The sequence below is a fragment of the Haemorhous mexicanus genome, chromosome 28, assembly GCF_027477595.1.
Source record: "Haemorhous mexicanus isolate bHaeMex1 chromosome 28, bHaeMex1.pri, whole genome shotgun sequence".
NCBI classification, from domain to species: Eukaryota; Metazoa; Chordata; class Aves; order Passeriformes; family Fringillidae; genus Haemorhous; species Haemorhous mexicanus.
In genome coordinates, this window is record NC_082368.1 from 5,951,180 (window position 1) to 5,968,718 (window position 17,539).

Here is a 17,539-nt window from a genome sequence, read left to right on the forward strand (position 1 = left end):
AGGAGCAGCCCTGGGAAGCTCCAGGTGAGCTCTGGGAGGAAATTCCAGCTGGGAATTCTGGGTGCAGCTCCTGGGCCGGAGCTCAGCTTTTCCCACCTGGAATTTTTGGGATCGCCCAGGACAGCTGGGGAGGATCCCAGGGATCTGCTGGGGTTTGAAAGGAGGAGGGACCCAAACCCCAAAGGTTCCTCCTCCTCCTCCTCCTCCTCCTCCTCCTCCTCGTTTTTGGGGTGTCCCCGCCCTGGCAGCTCCCTCCTCGTCACCCCGCAGCGATCGCGGCCCCGTGGGAAGGATCCCAAAGATCCCATGGATCCCATGGATCCCATGGATCCCATGGATGGCCCGATCCCACAGGAGATCCAGAGGCTCCTGGAAGGTAACGGATCCCTCCTCGCCCCCCTCCCGCCCCAAGAGGGGATCCAGCTGTGGGGTGGGTTTGGGGTGCTGGGGGGGTTTGGGGTCTTTGGGTGTTGTGGGGTCACCCCCGCCCTGACCCCGAGGAGAATTTGGGACCTCCCCGACCCCCAGGAGAATCTGGGGGCTGTGGGGGCCGCCCTGACCCCAACCCCCAACATTTGGGGGCTGTGGGGTCTCCTCCCTGACCCCGAGGAGAATCTGGGGGGTGGTGGGACCCCCCCCCTGTGCCCGACCCCAAAAATGTGGGGGCTGTGGGCCCCACACCCCGAGGGTGCTGAGGAAGCAGCCGGGACCCTTTCGGTGGTTTTGGGGTTTCAGCTCTCATTTCCTGCTGCAGCAGGGCTGAGATCATCCCTCCAAAACACCCCAAAACTTCATCCTTACCCTGAAACACCCCAAAACTTCATCCTCTCCACTCCAAAACACCCCAAAACTTCATCCCTTCCTAAAAAACACCCCAAAACTTCATCCCTTCCTAAAAAACACCCCAAAACTTCATCCTTACCCCAAAGCACCCCAAAACTTCATCCCTCGCTCCAAAACACCCCAAAACTTCATCTTTCCCTCCAAAACACCCCAAAACTTCATCCTTCCCTCCCAAACACCCCCTTTCCCTTTCCCCTTCCCACATTTCCTGAACCCTTTCCCTTCCCACATTTCCTAATTTCCCTTTCCCATTCTCACATTTCCTGATTTCCCTTTCCCCTTCCCACATTTCCTGTTTCCCTTCCCCATTCCCATTTTTCCTGAACCCTTTCCCCTTCCCACATTTCCTGAACCCTTTCCCCTTCCCACATTTCCTGAACCCTTTCCCCTTCCCACATTTCCTGATTTCCCTTTCCCACTCCCACATTCCCTGATGTTCCCTTTCCCCTTCCCACATTTCCTGTTTCCCTTCCCCATTCCCATTTTTCCTGAACCCTTTCCCATTCCCTGATTTTCCCTTTCCCCTCCCCACATTCCCTGATTTTCCCTTTCCCACTCCCACATTTCCTGATTACCCTTTCCCCTTCCCACATTTCCTGAACCCTTTCCCTTCCCTATATTTCCTGATTTTCCCTTTCCCATTCCCTGATATTCCCTTTCCCACCCCCACCTTTCCTGATGTTCCCTTTCCCACTCCCACCTTTCCCGTTTCCCTTCCCATTCCCACCTTTCCTGATCTCCCTTTCCCATTCCCACATTTCCTGAACCCTTTCCCACTCCCACATTCCCTGATTTCCCTTTCCCCTTCCCACATTTCCTGATGTTCCCTTTCCCACTCCCACCTTTCCCATTTCCCTTCCCATCCTCACATTTCCTGATTTCCCTTTCCCATTTCCTGATCTCCCTTTCCCTCCCCACATTCCCTGATTTCCCTTTCCCACTCCCACATTCCCTGATGTTCCCTTTCCCACTCCCACATTCCCTGATTTCCCTTTCCCCCTCCCTGATTTTCCCTTTCCCACTCCCACATTCCCTGATGTTCCCTTCCCCTTCCCACCTTCCCTGATTTCCCTTTCCCACTCCCACCTTTCCTGATGTTCCCTTTCCCTTCCCACCTTTCCCGTTTCCCTTCCCCATCCCCACATTCCCTGATGTTCCCTTTCCCTCCCCAACTTTCCTGATTTCCCTTTCCCTCCCCACATTCCCTGATGTTCCCTTTCCCCTCCCCACATTCCCTGATGTTCCCTTTCCCTCCCCACATTCCCTGATGTTCCCTTTCCCTTCCCACCTTTCCCGATGTTCCCTTTCCCACCCCCACATTCCCTGATTTCCCTTTCCCCTCCCCACATTCCCTGATGTTCCCTTTCCCTTCCCACCTTTCCCGATGTTCCCTTCCCCATTCCCACCTTTCCTGATTTCCCTTTCCCATTTCCTGATCTCCCTTTCCCTCCCCACATTCCCTGATTTCCCTTTCCCACTCCCACATTCCCTGATGTTCCCTTTCCCACTCCCACATTCCCTGATTTCCCTTTCCCCCTCCCTGATTTTCCCTTTCCCCTCCCCACATTCCCTGATTTTCCCTTTCCCCTTCCCACCTTCCCTGATTTCCCTTTCCCACTCCCACATTCCCTGATGTTCCCTTTCCCTCCCCACATTCCCTGATGTTCCCTTTCCCTCCCCACATTCCCTGATGTTCCCTTTCCCTCCCCACCTTTCCCGATGTTCCCTTTCCCACTCCCACATTCCCTGATGTTCCCTTTCCCTCCCCACATTCCCTGATGTCCCCTTCCCCTCCCCACCTTTCCCGGTTCCCCTCCCCATCCCGGCTTGCAGAGGCCGAGGCTTACCTGGGCCAGGCTTTGCGGGAGGAGCCGCTCAGCGCGCGGGCGCGGCAGCAGCGCGAGGCCATCCTGGGCTCCTTCCAGCGCCTCCGAGCCAGGTGGGTTCCTCTCCCCGGAATTCCAGAACATTCCAGAACATTCCTCCTGCTGCAGGGATCCCCCCTCGCTCTGGGATCCGGGGGGATCTGGTGTTCCGGGCTCGGGATAGGGGGAGGGTTCTGGGGGTGTCCTTGGTTTGGTTGGAGTTCCTCTGGTTCAGGATGGGCATTTTCCCTCTTTTTTAAGGAAGGAATTCTGGGATATCCCTGATTAATTCCCAAATTTCAGGAATTTCCCCTCATTTTTTTTTTAAAGGAAGGAATTCTGAGATATTCCTGATTAATTCCCTAATTTCAGGATGGGGATTTTCCCCTCTTTTTAAAGGAAGGAATTCTGGGATATTCCTGATTCATTCCCGAATTTCAGGAATTTCCCCCCATTTTTTATAAGGAAGGAGTTCTGGGATATTCCTGATTCATTCCCAAATTTCAGGAATCTTCCCCCATTTTTTTAAGGAAGGAATTCTGGGATATCCCTGATTCATTCCCTAATTTCAGGAATTTCCCCCCATTTTTTTAAGGAAGGAATTCTGGGATATTCCTGATTCATTCCCTAATTTCAGGAATTTCCCCCCATTTTTTTAAAGGCAGGAGTTCTGGGATATTCCTGATTCATTCCCTAATTTCAGGAATTTCCCCCCATTTTTTATAAGGAAGGAATTCTGGGATATTCCTGATTCATTCCCGAATTTCAGGAATTTCCCCCCATTTTTTATAAGGAAGGAATTCTGGGATATTCCTGATTCATTCCCGAATTTCAGGAATTTCCCCCCATTTTTTAAAGAAGGAATTCTGGGATATTCCTGATTCATTCCCGAATTTCAGGAGTTTCCCCCCATTTTTTATAAGGAAGGAATTCTGGGATATCCCTGATTCATTCCCGAATTTCAGGAATTTCTCCCCATTTTTTATAAGGAAGGAATTCTGGGATATTCCTGATTCATTCCCGAATTTCAGGAATTTCTCCCCATTTTTTATAAGGAAGGAATTCTGGGATATTCCTGATTCATTCCCAAATTTCAGGAATTTCCCCCCATTTTTTTAAGGAGGGAATTCTGGGATATTCCTGACTTATCCCGGGTGGGGATTTTCTCCCCTCTTTTTCTTTTAAGGCAGCAATTTCCCATATTAATCCAAATTAAATCCATCCCATTTTCACCTCCCTTTTATCCCTGAGCTCTCTCCCACCACTAATTCCGTTTGGAGCCTTCTGGGTTGTTCCTTTCCGGAATTTTCCAGCCTTTCCCAGCCTGGCTGATGGAATTATCCCAATTTTCCCATCCATTTCCTCCTGGATCCATCATTAACCCGAAACCTGAGAGCCTCAGCCGAGCAGAAAAATGAATTTCAATCCATTCCTTCCCTAATGAGGAATTCCCAATCCCATTTTCCCTGCTCCCATTTTTTTTCCTCCCCCTGTTGGATTTCTCGTCCAGCATCGATTTAAAAAAAAATAAATAAAAAATTTATTTTCCCAGACATTCCAATCCTGGCTCCAAAGGTTCCATTCCACCCCATCCCTTGGGAATATTTAATTCATTAATGAGGAAAAACTGGGAATTTGACTGGGAGCAAGCTGGATTTTATGGATCCTGCTCGGAGGGTTTGGATTTGGGGATTTTCCAGCTGCCCAAATCCCATTGAACCCAAAGTTTTGCATTTTTGGGGTGTTGCAGGCCCAAAAATCCGAAAATGGATTGGAAAAATGGAGAAAATAAGATTTGGGATGAAGTTTTTCTGCAGGAATTTAGGGAAACTATTGGGGAAAGGGTGAAATTCCATGGGGGAACTTTCTGGAAATCCAAGGGCTCCCAACATCCGGCATTGATGGGATTTACCCAAGATTTCTCTTGGCAGAAATGATCTCATGACTCTTCCACGTTCCCAAAAACCTCTCCTCCCCCATCCCTAATTCCATTCTATCCCAAATTTTCCTTCCCAGAGTAAAAAATTACCTAACCATGGAATTAAACCCAAATCCTCGAGCTGAAATCAGATTTTTTTTTTTTTTTTTTTGGCCTGCTTTTTTATCCTAAAAAATGAGAAAAAAGCAGGAAAACCCGAGCTCTTTTTGGCCTTTTCCATCTGCCTCCCCGGAGCTGCTCCGGGAGGGAAGGGAACTCAATTTTCCCAGTTTTTTTAGGCCATTTCCTGGGATTAAAAATGACAGAGGTCGGGAACAAAGCCCCGGCGCTTTCACCGAGCGGGAATTGCGAGTGACAGAAAATCGTTCAGGAAATGTTGGCTCTAAAACGTGGCTGGGAAAAGCTCCTGAGGCAAAAATTCCCGGAAAAAAAAAAAAAAAATTAAAAAAAAAAAAGGGATTTTTGCTGCTCTTCTTTGTCCAGGAGGCAAAAATATCCCGGATTTTGGGAATGCTGGATTTTTGGGAATGGGGGAAGGCAGGGACCTCTTAGAGCTGGTGATTTCCTGCCTGAATGTTGGAGATTTGGGATTTTCCATGGAAATGTTGGGATTTAAGGATAAAAAAAATATGGGAATAAAAAGCTGTAGCTGCTTTTCCAGCTGCCCTCGTGCGGGGCTGGATTTGGGGATTTTGGGATAAAGTGGAGCAGCCACGGGGTGGAGAAAAAATTCCTTGTGGAATTGGGGAACCAGCCCCAAAAGCATCCCAAAAAATTCCCAATTTTTCCTCCAAAAGGCTCTTCCCAACCAATATTCCAGGAAATTTTCCCCCTGCCACCGGAGCTCATCTTGGAGAGGGCACTTGGTGCTTTATTCCCAACCCCCAGTGGGATTCCCAAACTTCCTGATTTTTTTAATATTAAATCCTTTTTAATTTTGATTTTTGGGAATGGGCAGAGCCCTCCATGTGCTGGGAACGAGCTCAGGGAAAATCCTGGGATATTTTGGGCTTGGAAGCGGCTTTTAAAGGGTTTGAGGGGAAAAAGGATGGCAGGAATTTTTGTGTTTGGAGAAGGATCTGTTCCAAGGGATGGAAATCCATGGAATTAGGGTTGGGAAGGGCCTTAAATCCCACCTGGGGATTCTCCAAGGCTGGCCCATCCCAATCCCTCCTGGAATTCCTGTTTCCCCATTCCCTGGGTTCCCACATTCTCCCATCCATTCCCAGTTCCTCAGGCTGGGATAATCCTTGAGGAAATCTGGGATTTGATGGCTCTTCTTCCTTTGGTTTCTCAGGTACCACCTGGAATTCCCATCCCGAGGTGAGTCCAGCTGGGAAGGGTTGGGCTGGGGGACGTCCAGTGGGCCAAATTCCCAGGAAAACGAGTTTTTAGGGATGTGGGGGGCAGTTCTTGGGGTGGGGAAATTCCACAGCGGGAATCCCATCCCAGAGAGCAAATCCCACAACTTCTGGGGCTCTGGCATCCATGCCCAGGCCGGGAAGTTTTCAGAAACTCCAGGAATTCGGGAATGGTTGGGATCCATGGGGATCTCCTGGAGTTCCACCGAGGTGGGAGCGACTGGAATAAAATCCCTTCCTGGCATTCCAACTCCTCCAATCCTTTATTCCAGGAACAAATTCCCTTCCTGGCATTCCAACTCCTCCAAACCTTTTTTCCTTTGGGAAATCAACCCATTTCCAGCATTCCAACTCCACGAGTCCTTCCTTTCCTCCTGGAATAAATCCCTTCCCAGCATTCCAACTCCTCCAACCCTTTATTCCAGGAACAAAATCCCTTCCTGTCATTCCAGTCTGTCCCATCCTTTACTCCAGGAATTCAGCCCATTCCCAGCATTCCAGTCTATCCAATCCTCTACTCCAGGAATTCAGCCCATTTCCAGCATTCCAATCTATCCAATCCTCTACTCCAGGAATTCAGCCCATTCCCAGCATTCCAGTCTATCCCATCCTCTACTCCAGGAATTCAGCCCACTCCCAGCATTCCAGCTCCTCCGATCCCTCCTTTCCCAAGGAACAAATTCCAGCTCTCCCCTCCTGGCTCAGGGCTCCCTTCCAGCCCCTCCTGGAGAGGCCGGGAGCGCGGCAGCCTGGCAATTCCCGCCGGGAGCGGCCTGATCCCGTTCCAATCAGAGCCTCGGGGCTGGGATTGCTTCCCAGGCATTGTTTTCTCCCTGAATCCGGCATCTGGCACCTTTGGAAAAGTCCAACGGACAGCTGGGCGGAAAATGAACAAAAAAATGGGGGGGAGGGAAGATCCGAGCGCATCCAAGGCTCCAAATGAGGTTTTAAACCCAGAAAGTTTCTGGAATTTCAGGGGTGGAGGAGGAGGGAGCCTTTTGTTCCTTGGAATATTCTTTTGATGGAGCCGGAAGCTGAAGGAAAAGGAGGAAAATCGGGATGTGGGAGCGGGCAGGGGTTTGGAAAGGAGTGCCCAGCTGGCTCCGAATTCCTGCTGCATCCACTGGGAATTTTGGTGGGAACGAGTCCTTGGAGAGCTCAGGGAACGCCCAGCCGGGTATCCCGGGGAAACTGGGAACATGGGAAATTCCAGGGCCACATTTCCCACCTCTGAGGGTCTTCAAGGAGAGGTTATGGAGTCACCCGAGCTCCTGAGCGCCCAAAAATCAGGGAATCGGGGAATGGTTTAGGTTGGAAGGAGCTCTTGGAAAGCGATGACTTTCCCCTTTATTTTGTAAAAAATAAACCCAGTAGGAAGAGAGGGATAAACCCAGATTTCTTTGCACGGAGCTGATGACGACGCTTTTATTTTCTGTCCAAAATTCATCCCATATGGTTTTCCCTGAACTGCTGAACTGCAGAATTCCTTAAAATATTCAGAAGCAGTCAAAGCATTCAGGAGAGGGAGGATGGCTCCTCCATTTTTAAGAAATTTGGGAACATGGAGGCTCAAAAATGTGCGTTGGCAGGGGTTGGACCCAGAACTCCTGCTTGTCCCAGCTCCGTGCCTAAATCCCAGAAAATTCCAACCTCCTGGAGACAGGAATGGCCAATAGAAATTGGATGAATTGTCATTTAATAATTGGGAGCTTTGTTAATTAAAAGGGTTCATTAACAACGAGAAAATCGGAGTAGGTCCTTAGGCCTCAGTAGGCCTCAGTAGGCCTCAGTAGGCCTCACCTTGTAGTAGGCCTGGTTTAGGTGATATTTTTATCAATTTTTTGGTGTAACTTTTTTGGGATCATTTTGTGGGCTTGTTTAATCTCCCTTTTATCCATTTTCTGATTCTTTTTTCCCACTCTGTCTCAGAACAAAACTCCATCCTGCTGGATTGTGGCGGAGCCGCCGCCACGCCCATCCCTGTCCTCTCCCTGCAGGAAAATCATCCCAAAAAAACCCCAAACCCAGATCTTTGCAACACTTTTTTCCCTCTAAAACCCCAAATCTGTGGAGCCACAGCTGCCTGCGAGCCGGAACCTCGCGTTTCCCCGACCCTTTTCCCTCCGCCGCCTTTTTGCTCCGTGTAGTTATGACAAGGCCAAGTAGCAAATCATTAAACCAACAAAAAAAAAACCAAAATTCCCTTTTTTCGCTGCAAAGATTCCCTTTGAAGCCGAGCCGGAGTGTCCGGGAATTGATGGAGTGCTGGGTGATTTTAGGAAGTTTTATTTATAAAAAGCCCTTTTTGGCTGATGCTGGGAGGCTCCGGCTCTGCTGGGCTGGGCTCAGGCTCCCAAAGCCGGCTCAGATTTATGAAGTGTTTGGGAAAAGCAGGAAAAAACCTTCGGGATTGACGAGCTTTGGAAGGCGCTGCTCAAATCTCCGGCCCTGGAATTCCCCCGGGTATAAACAGCGAAACTCCGGCCCCGGAGATGTCAAAACAAAATTATTTTTAGAATTCTATGGATTAGATACATTCTATGTTCTATAGAATACGTGTAATATAAATATTTAAATTATATAAAAAGATCTATTATATCTGCTTTTATATATGATACAATATAATTTACATCTTATTTTGCATAATATATAAATTATAAATATAGCTATATAATATAAATATTATATATAATATATAAGCTATATATTGTATTTATTCATATATATACAATAGATATATTCTATATATGTTCTTTATATATAGACTTATTAATTCAGTGTAGAACTATTTATTAATTATTACCCCCTCTCTAAAGAATTATTAATTAATTATTGGCCTGGAATTCTGCCGAATTACTAATTAATTATTTCCCAGCTGCACTTGGAGTTTTATAGAATTATTTATTCATTATTGCCCCGTTTTGCCTGCAATTCTGCCTGATTATTAATTAGTTTTTGCTTCACTTGGAGTTTTATAGAATTATTAATTAATTATTACCCGTTCTGTCAAATTATTTTGGTAGGAGGCCTTGTGAAGGCCCCAAGTTTGGGAGATGCAAGAACTAATTAAATAATTTTGGTTTTGTCTATTCCCAAGGAATTCCATGGTTTTATCCTTTCCTGGAGTTATTCCTGGCTGGTTTTGGATATTCCCAAGGAATTCCCAAGGAATTCGGGTATTCCCAAGGAATTTTTTCCTTTCCTGGGGTCATTCCTGGCAGGTTTTGGATATTCCCAAGGAATTTTTTCCTTTCCTGGGGTCATTCCTGGCTGGTTTTGGATATTCCCAAGGAATTTTTTCCTTTCCTGGGGTTATTCCTGGCTGGTTTTGGATATTCCTAAGGAATTTTTTCCTTTCCTGGGGTCATTCCTGGCTGCTTTTGGATATTCCCAAGGAATTTTTTCCTTTCCTGGGGTCATTCCTGGCTGCTTTTGGATATTCCCAAGGAATTTTTTCCTTTCCTGGGGTTATTCCTGGCTGGTTTTGGATATTCCCAAGGAATTTTTTCCTTTCCTGGGGTCATTCCTGGCTGGTTTTGGATATTCCTAAGGAATTTTTTCCTTTCCTGGGGTCATTCCTGGCTGGTTTTGGATATTCCTAGGGAATTTTTTCCTTTCCTGGGGTTATTCTTGGCTGCTTTTGGATATTCCCAAGGAATTCCATGGTTTTTCCCGTGCCTGGGGGAGGGGACGGCAGCGAAATTCCAGCGGCGCGTTCCCGGCTGCCGCTGCCTTGCAGCCCGACCTGCTGGGCGCCGGCACTCACTGCAAGCTCCAGCAGCTCCATCCCAAAAAAATCCCCAAAAAAGCCTCGATCCCAAAGATTTTTCCCTTTTCTGGGCGTTTTTAGGGCGCCGGGAATTTGATTGATTACACATGATTAACAAAAAACCCCAAAAAATGGGAATGAGGGGAAAAAATGAGGCTGGGAGAGGATTCTGTGTCTGACAGCTCTGGGAGGAATTTGGGGAATTTGGGGAATTTGGGGAATTTGGGGAATCGGCTCCTTATGGATATGGGGAAGAATTTCTGGGATTTCTGGGTGGGATCGCATCCCAAAAAAATCCTCAAACGGTGGTGGAGAGATTTGGGTTATGTGGGATTTTTTAATATGGGATTTTTTGGGATGATTGGGGTGGGGTAAGCCAGGGATAGAAGGATGGATGGAACAGCAAAATTGGGTTTGAAGGCAAAAAAATCGCATTTTAAGGTAAAAAATTGGGATTTTAACATAAAAAAAATGAGGATTTCACTTCCGCTCATCAAATCCCCCCCGGAGCTCTCCTGGCACTGATTTTTCCCGGGATTTAAGAGATGTTTAATGAAGCTCTGGGCACCTGATCGAGCCAAGGAAATTTAATTGCAGTTCCCATAAAAAGCTGCGGGAAATGAAGGGTTTTTCCTGTCATCCGTGGAAATTGTTTGTTTTTCCCTGGGATTCATTAATTCCCTGCTTTTATCCCTCCACGGGAAGCAGCAAATCAGGATTGCTTTATGGAAAAAGTGGATTAAAAGCACGAGAAATCCTCGGGACGCCAATCCAAATGGAAAAACGACAGGGCTGGGTTTGTAGGGAGCGAGGGCTGGGGGGTTTGGGGTGGCTCCTGAAGGAATATTCCAGAACATTCCGGAATATTCCCGGTGTGAGGGAGAAGGAAGCAGCTGCGTTCCCAGGGATTTGAGCAGCTCCTGGAACCACCCTAAAAATGGGAATTATTGATGGTGGATCATTCTACAGCCCAGCTTGATTTGGGAATTCCCAGTTTCCCATCCTGACCCCTCCCAGTTTATGGCAGTAACAGCCCTGGATATCCCACAGCCGGGAATTTTCCAGCTGGGAATTTTACTTCTGTTCCCGAGAAGCCTCTGGAAAAGTGGGAAAAGTTTTTGGTTTTTTTTTCTCGTTATCCCAAAAAAATCCCACACCTGCACCTGAAGGAATCCCTTCACTCCTGAAGGAATATTCCAGAACATTCCGGAACATTCCTGGAGTGAAGGGAAACGCAGCAGCTCCATTCCAATGGGTTTGAGCAGCGCTGGAACCACCACAAAAATGGGAATTATTGATGGTGGATCATTCTATAGCCCAGCTTGATTTGGGGGATTTTGGGAATTCCCAGTTTCCCATCCTGACCCCTCCCAGTTTATGGCAGTAACAGCCCTGGATATCCCACAGCCGGGAATTTTCCAGCTGGGAATTTTACTTCTGTTCCCGAGAAGCCTCTGGAAAAGTGGGAAAAGTTTTTGGGTTTTTTTTCTCGTTATCCCAAAAAAATCCCACACCTGCACCTGAAGGAATCCCTTCACTCCTGAAGGAATATTCCAGAACATTCCAGAATATTCCTGGAGTGAAGGCAAACCCAGCAGCTCCGTTCCCACGGGTTTGAGCAGCTCTGGAACCACCCTAAAAATGGGAATTTTTACTGGAAATTTTTACGATCCCCCTTTGGTTTTTTTTTTATGATTCCAATTTTTTCCCTAAAACGGGGAATTCTTGGTGTTGGATCATTTTAGACCTTTGGGAAGGGCGGGAGGAGCAGCTGGAATTCCTTCCTGGGGCTGTTTGGAGAGCGCTGAGTGAGGAGCAGCTGCCCCCGCTCCCTTCTCAGCCCCGTCCTGAGCAAATATTGAATTAAAACCCTTTAAACATTGAATTAAAACCCTCCAAACACGGAATTAAAAACCTGTTCATGTCCAATTAAAGATCTTTTGTGGCCTCTGGGTTTTGGTGAGAAGGGATCTCAGCACCTGGCGCAGAGCGGCCTCTCCAGAGGATCCCAGAGCGGAGGGAAAATTCCCTGGAAAATTCAACACCAGCTTCATTTCAGGAGAGGAAAGATCCTTTCCACACCCCGGGCTGGGGGATTGGTTTGTAGGAAACCCAGGTTTTATCCTTTTCCCTGAAAATTTATATAGAAAATTCATGTTTTTACCCTTTTCCCTGTAAATTTATATAGGAAATTCAGGTTTTTTTAACTTTTCCCTGTAAATTTATATAGGAAATCCAGGTTTTATCCTTTTCCCTGTAAATTTATATAGGAAATTCAGGTTTTTTTAACTTTTCCCTGTACATTTATATAGGAAATCCAGGTTTTTATCCTTTTCCCTGTACATTTATATAGGAAATTCAGGTTTTTATCCTTTTCCCTGTAAATTTTTATAGGAAATTCAGGGTTTTATCCTTTTCCCTGTGAACTTATAAAGGAAATCCAGGTTTTTATCCTTTTCCCTGTAAATTTTTATAGAAAATTCATGTTTTTATCCTTTTCCTTGTAAATGTTTGTAGGAAATCCAGGTTTTTACCCTTTTCCCTGCAAATTTATATAGGAAATTCAGGTTTTTATCCTTTTCCCTGTAAATTTTGATAGGAAATCCAGGTTTTACCCTTTCCCCCTCTCTCCTGAAGGATTCCCGAGCTCTTTTTCCCCCAAATCCCAGGAAATTCCCCATTTTGGTGCAAACCTTTCCCACCTGCATTTCAGGGAAGGTCCCACCTGAGGACAGGGACGAGGATTCGGATTTGCCTCTGGAATTTCAGCATTCCCGAGTTTTTCCAGCAGGAATTCCCCTCCTCCACCCTAAAACCCCTGAAATCCCACAAAAATCTCGTTGGGTTTTGGAGGGCACGGGGATGTTTGGGGTGAGGAATTCCGAAATTCCCCAAATTTCCCGAAATTCAGCCTCTCCTCTCGGCAGGAGGGGACGAGCACGACGGGCACGACGGCTCCCAGGAAAATCCCAGCTGGAATTTCGGCCCTTCCCGGCTCCCTCCGGGCCCGTTCCCCACAGAGCTCCCGGACGAGGGTGAGTCGCTGATTCCTTGGGAATTCCTGGAAAACCCCTTGGAATGCTGGAATGTCGCTGGAGTTTCTTGGAGTTCTTGGGGTTTTCTCTGCTGGAGAAGATCCGAGATAAACCCGGAATCCTTTGGGTTTCCCTCCATCCATCCCGGAATTGGGAGGGGATTTTGGGGTTTCGCCCGTTCCCACTAAACCCAAAAATCCTGGAGAATATTCCTGAAATTCCAGGTGCTCCTTGCTTACCCTGCTGCTGGTTTCTTTGGGATGGATTGGGCAGCTTGTCCCAAAAACCCGGGAATTTCACAGGATCAGGTTGGATTTGGGATGGTGTATCCCAAAACCCGGGAATTTCACAGGATCATGTTGGATTTGGGATGGTGTATCCCAAAACCCGGGAATTTCATGGGATCAGGTTGGATTTGGGATGGAGCCTCCCAAAAATCATCAGGAATTTCACTGGATCAGGTTGGATTTGGGATCGTGTATCTGAAAAATCATCGGGAATTTCATGGGATCAGGTTGGATTTGGGATGGAGTCTCCCAAAAACCCGGGAATTTCACGGGATCAGGTTGGATTTGGGATGGAGTCTCCCAAAAACCCGGGAATTCCATGGGATCAGGTTGGATTTGGGATGGTGTATCCCAAAACCCGGGAATTTCACGGGATCAGGTTGGATTTGGGATGGTGTATCCCAAAAACCATCGGGAATTTCATGGGATCAGGTTGGATTTGGGATGGAGCCTCCCAAAACCATCGGGAATTTCACAGGATCAGGTTGGATTTGGGATGGTGTATCCCAAAACCATCGGGAATTTCACGGGATCAGGTTGGATTTGGGATGGAGTCTCCCAAAAACCATCGGGAATTCCACGGGATCAGGTTGGATTTGGGATGGTGTATCTCAAAAACCCGGGAATTTCACGGGATCAGGTTGGATTTGGGATGGAGTCTCCCAAAACCCGGGAATTTTGGAGGAGAATTTTGGATTGGGGAAAATCCCCTGGGATGGGATTGTCCTGGCTGGGATTCCTCTGGGGAATCGATCCCTTGGGATATTGATTGATCCCTTTGGTTATTGATTGATCCCTTTGGGTATTGATTGATCCCTTGGGATATTGATAGATAGGTTTATTTGGGGTCATTTGATGTTTTTAGGGTTTATTTGGTGTCATTTGGTGATTTTAGGGTTTATTTGAGGTCATATCGTGGTTTTAGGGTTTATTTGGGGTCATTTGCTGGTTTTGGGGTTTATTTGGGGTCATTTGATGTTTTCAGGGTTTATTTGGGGTCATTTGGTGTTTTCAGGGTTTATTTGGGGTCATTTGCTGGTTTTAGGGTTTATTTGGGGTTATTTGATCTTTTTAGGGTTTATTTGGGGTCATTTGATGGGTTTAGGGTTTATTTGGGGTCATTTGATGTTTTCAGGGTTTATTTGGGGTCATTTGGTGGTTTTAGGATTTATTTGGTGTCATTTGGTGATTTTAGGGTTTATTTGGGGTCATATCGTGGTTTTAGGGTTTATTTGGGGTCATTTGCTGGTTTTGGGGTTTATTTGGGGTCATTTGATGTTTTCAGGGTTTATTTGGGGTCATTTGGTGTTTTCAGGGTTTATTTGGGGTCATTTGCTGGTTTTAGGGTTTATTTGGGGTTATTTGATCTTTTTAGGGTTTATTTGGGGTCATTTGATGGGTTTAGGGTTTATTTGGGGTCATTTGATGTTTTCAGGGTTTATTTGGGGTCATTTGGTGGTTTTAGGATTTATTTGGTGTCATTTGGTGATTTTAGGGTTTATTTGGGGTCATTTTGTGGTTTTAGGGTTTATTTGGGGTCATTTGATGGTTTTAGGGTTTATTTGGGGTCATTTGATGATTTTTAGGGTTTATTTGGGGTCATTTGGGGTATTTAGGGTTTATTTGGGGTCCCGCGGTCTCTCGGGGCGCGGCGGCGGCTCCGGAATTCTGCAGCGCCCCCGTGTGGGGGCGGCCGGGAACGCGCGGGGCCGGGAGCGCGCACGGGGACCGGAACGGGAACGTGCATTGGGATCGGGCTTTGGGGACGGGATCGGGCTTTGGGATCGGGCTTTGGGATCGGGCTTTGGGATCGGGCTTTGGGGACGGGATCGGGCTTTGGGATCACGCGCAGGCGCCGCTTCTTCCTCTCCTTGCAGCCCCAAACCCCATCCCAGAACCCAACCCCAGCCCCCAAATCCTGCCCCAAACCCCAAATCCTCCCACAAACACATCCCAAAGAAACCGATCCCACAAACACATCCCAGACACACCGAGCCCACCCCACAGACAAGTCCCACCCATCGGGACGGATTTGGGGTCGGGAGTGATGATTTGGGGTCGGGATTGATGATTTGGGGTCGGGTTTGCTGATTTGGGGTTGGGACTGATGATTTGGGGTCAGGATTGGTGATTTGGGGTCGGGATTGGTGATTTGGGGTTGGGACTGATGATTTGGGGTCGGGTTTGCTGATTTGGGGTGGGACTGATGATTTGGGGTCGGGTTTGCTGATTTGGGGTCGGGACTGATGATTTGGGGTCGGGAGTGATGATTTGGGGTCGGGACTGATGATTTGGGGTCGGGTTTGCTGATTTGGGGTTGGGATTGCTGATTTGGGGTCGGGATTGGTGATTTGGGGTCGGGAGTGATGATTTGGGGTCGGGACTGATGATTTGGGGTCAGGATTGCTGATTTGGGGTCGGGATTGGTGATTTGGGGTCGGGAGTGATGATTTGGGGTCGGGACTGATGATTTGGGGTCGGGATTGCTGATTTGGGGTCAGGACTGATGATTTGGGGTCGGGATTGCTGATTTGGGGTTGGGAGTGATTTGGGAATTTCTTTGGGGTCAGGTTTTTCCCCTCACCTTCCCAGCCAGGAGCCCGCTGGCTTTGGGCAGATTTTTTGGGATTTCCCTCCTTCCCCTGGATAATCCCACGAACCTTCGGGAGCCCCAGGAGGCGCAGCAGGGAAGGACTGAGCTGGATTTCGGGAATTTTATCCCTCGGATCCCGTTCCTCCCCTGGATGCTGCTGTGGGGTCAGGATGAAACCCCAGAATGGTTTGGGATGGAAAAAACCCCAAAAATCCCCCAATTCCAGCCCCGTGCCGTGGCCAGGGACGTCTCCCACCCGAGCCGAGCATCCCAAATCCCCCAAACACCTCCTGATTAATTAATGACTCATTAATTCACGCCTTCATTAATCAGCTGAGGATCAAAGCCATAAAAACCCCAAAACCCCCCAGGAATTTGGGGCAGAAACGCGAAGTTTATTTGAACCGGCACCCGATGGCTTTTGGGATTTTTCCAGCGCTGATTTTGGGGCCGGGAGGAGCGGATTTAGGGCAGGGGAAGCGCCGGGGCTCTCGGGAGGGCTGCGGAATTCCCGATAAACACCTGAGGGATGGGCTGCCACGGGGGAGGGCTGGGCCGGCCCCAAAAACCCTTCGGACCCTTCAAACCCGCCCAAATCCCCTTGGAAAGGGTTCAAAACTCCCGAAAAAACCTCCAAAACCAACTAAAATCCTTTAAAATGGTTCAAAACTCTCTAAAAACCCTTTAAACCTTCCAAACCTTAAAAAAATGTCCTTGGAAATGGTTCAGAACTCCCTGAAATCCTTCAAAACCTTAAAAAATCCTTTAAAATGGTTCAAAACTCCCTAAAATCCTTCAAAACCTTCTAAAACCCTTTAAAACTCCCTAAAATCCTTCAAAAACTTTTAAAATCCTTTAAAATTATTCAAAACTCTCTAAAACCCTTTAAAACCTTCCAAACCTTAAAAAAATATCCTTGGGAATGGTTCAGAACTCCCTGAAATCCTTCAAAACCTTCCAAAACCCACTAAAATCCTTTAAAATGGTTAAAAACCTCCCTAAAATCCTACAAAAACTTTTAAAATCCTTTAAAATAATTTAAAACTCTCTAAAAACCCTTTAAACCCTTCCAAACCTTAAAAAATGTCCTTGGAAATGGTTCAGAACTCCCCAAAATCCTTCAAAACCTTCTAAAACCCTTTAAAATCCTTTAAAATAATTCAAAACTCTCTAAAAACCCTTTAAACTCCTTCCAAACCCTTTAAAATAGTCCAAAACTCTCTCGAATCCTTTGAAAACCTTCAAAACCCTTAAAAACCTTTTAAAATCCTTCAAAACCCTCTAAAACCCTTCAAAACCCTTTAAAATCTTTTAAAGTCCTTCAAAACCTAGTAAAAACCTTCAAAACCTTTTAAAATCTTTTAAAATCCTTCAAAACCTCGTAAAAACCTTCGAAACCCTTCAAAATCTTGAAAAATCCTTCAAAACCCTTTAAAATCTTGAAAAATCCTCCAAAACCCTGTAAAACCCTTCAAAACCCTTCAAAACCCTTTAAAATCTTGAAAAATCCTTCAGAACCCTGTAAAACCCTTCAAAACCCTTTAAAATCTTTTTAAATCCTTCAAACCCCCTGAAAATCTTTCCACCCAAATCCCCTTTCCCCCGTCCCGTTAAAACCAACCCCATTTTCCCTCCACCCCACAGAAACAAATCCCGGTTTGATTTTCCCTCCCCTGGACACCAAATCCCATTTTTCCTTTCCCCCTTTTCCTTTCCCCCCTCTCCCCTGCCCTTCTCCCCCCCATATTTGCATTCCCACCTCATTTAGTCTCGGGATTAATGAGCTGTTTACCCGGCTTAGATAAAACCGGGCCTAAACCCCGGCCTAACCCCAACCCCCCATTTAT

The 17,539-nt window shown here is 47.0% G+C and overlaps 1 protein-coding gene across 4 annotated transcripts in view; it reads left to right on the forward strand.

The window, feature by feature from the left end:
• Positions 1 to 233: 233 nt before the first annotated feature.
• Positions 234 to 17,539, forward strand: part of SKAP1 (src kinase associated phosphoprotein 1) — a 68,683-nt gene continuing 51,377 nt past the window's right edge. For all 4 annotated transcript variants that reach the window (XR_009489622.1, XM_059869396.1, XM_059869398.1 and 1 more), the window contains exons 1-4: positions 234 to 376; positions 2,677 to 2,782; positions 5,945 to 5,970; positions 12,705 to 12,812. Coding sequence is in view for 3 of the 4 variants with exons in the window: in XM_059869396.1 (XP_059725379.1) it covers positions 307 to 376; positions 2,677 to 2,782; positions 5,945 to 5,970; positions 12,705 to 12,812 (310 nt within the window). In the remaining variant the exon portion in view is untranslated. The remainder of the gene's footprint in view (positions 377 to 2,676; positions 2,783 to 5,944; positions 5,971 to 12,704; positions 12,813 to 17,539) is intronic.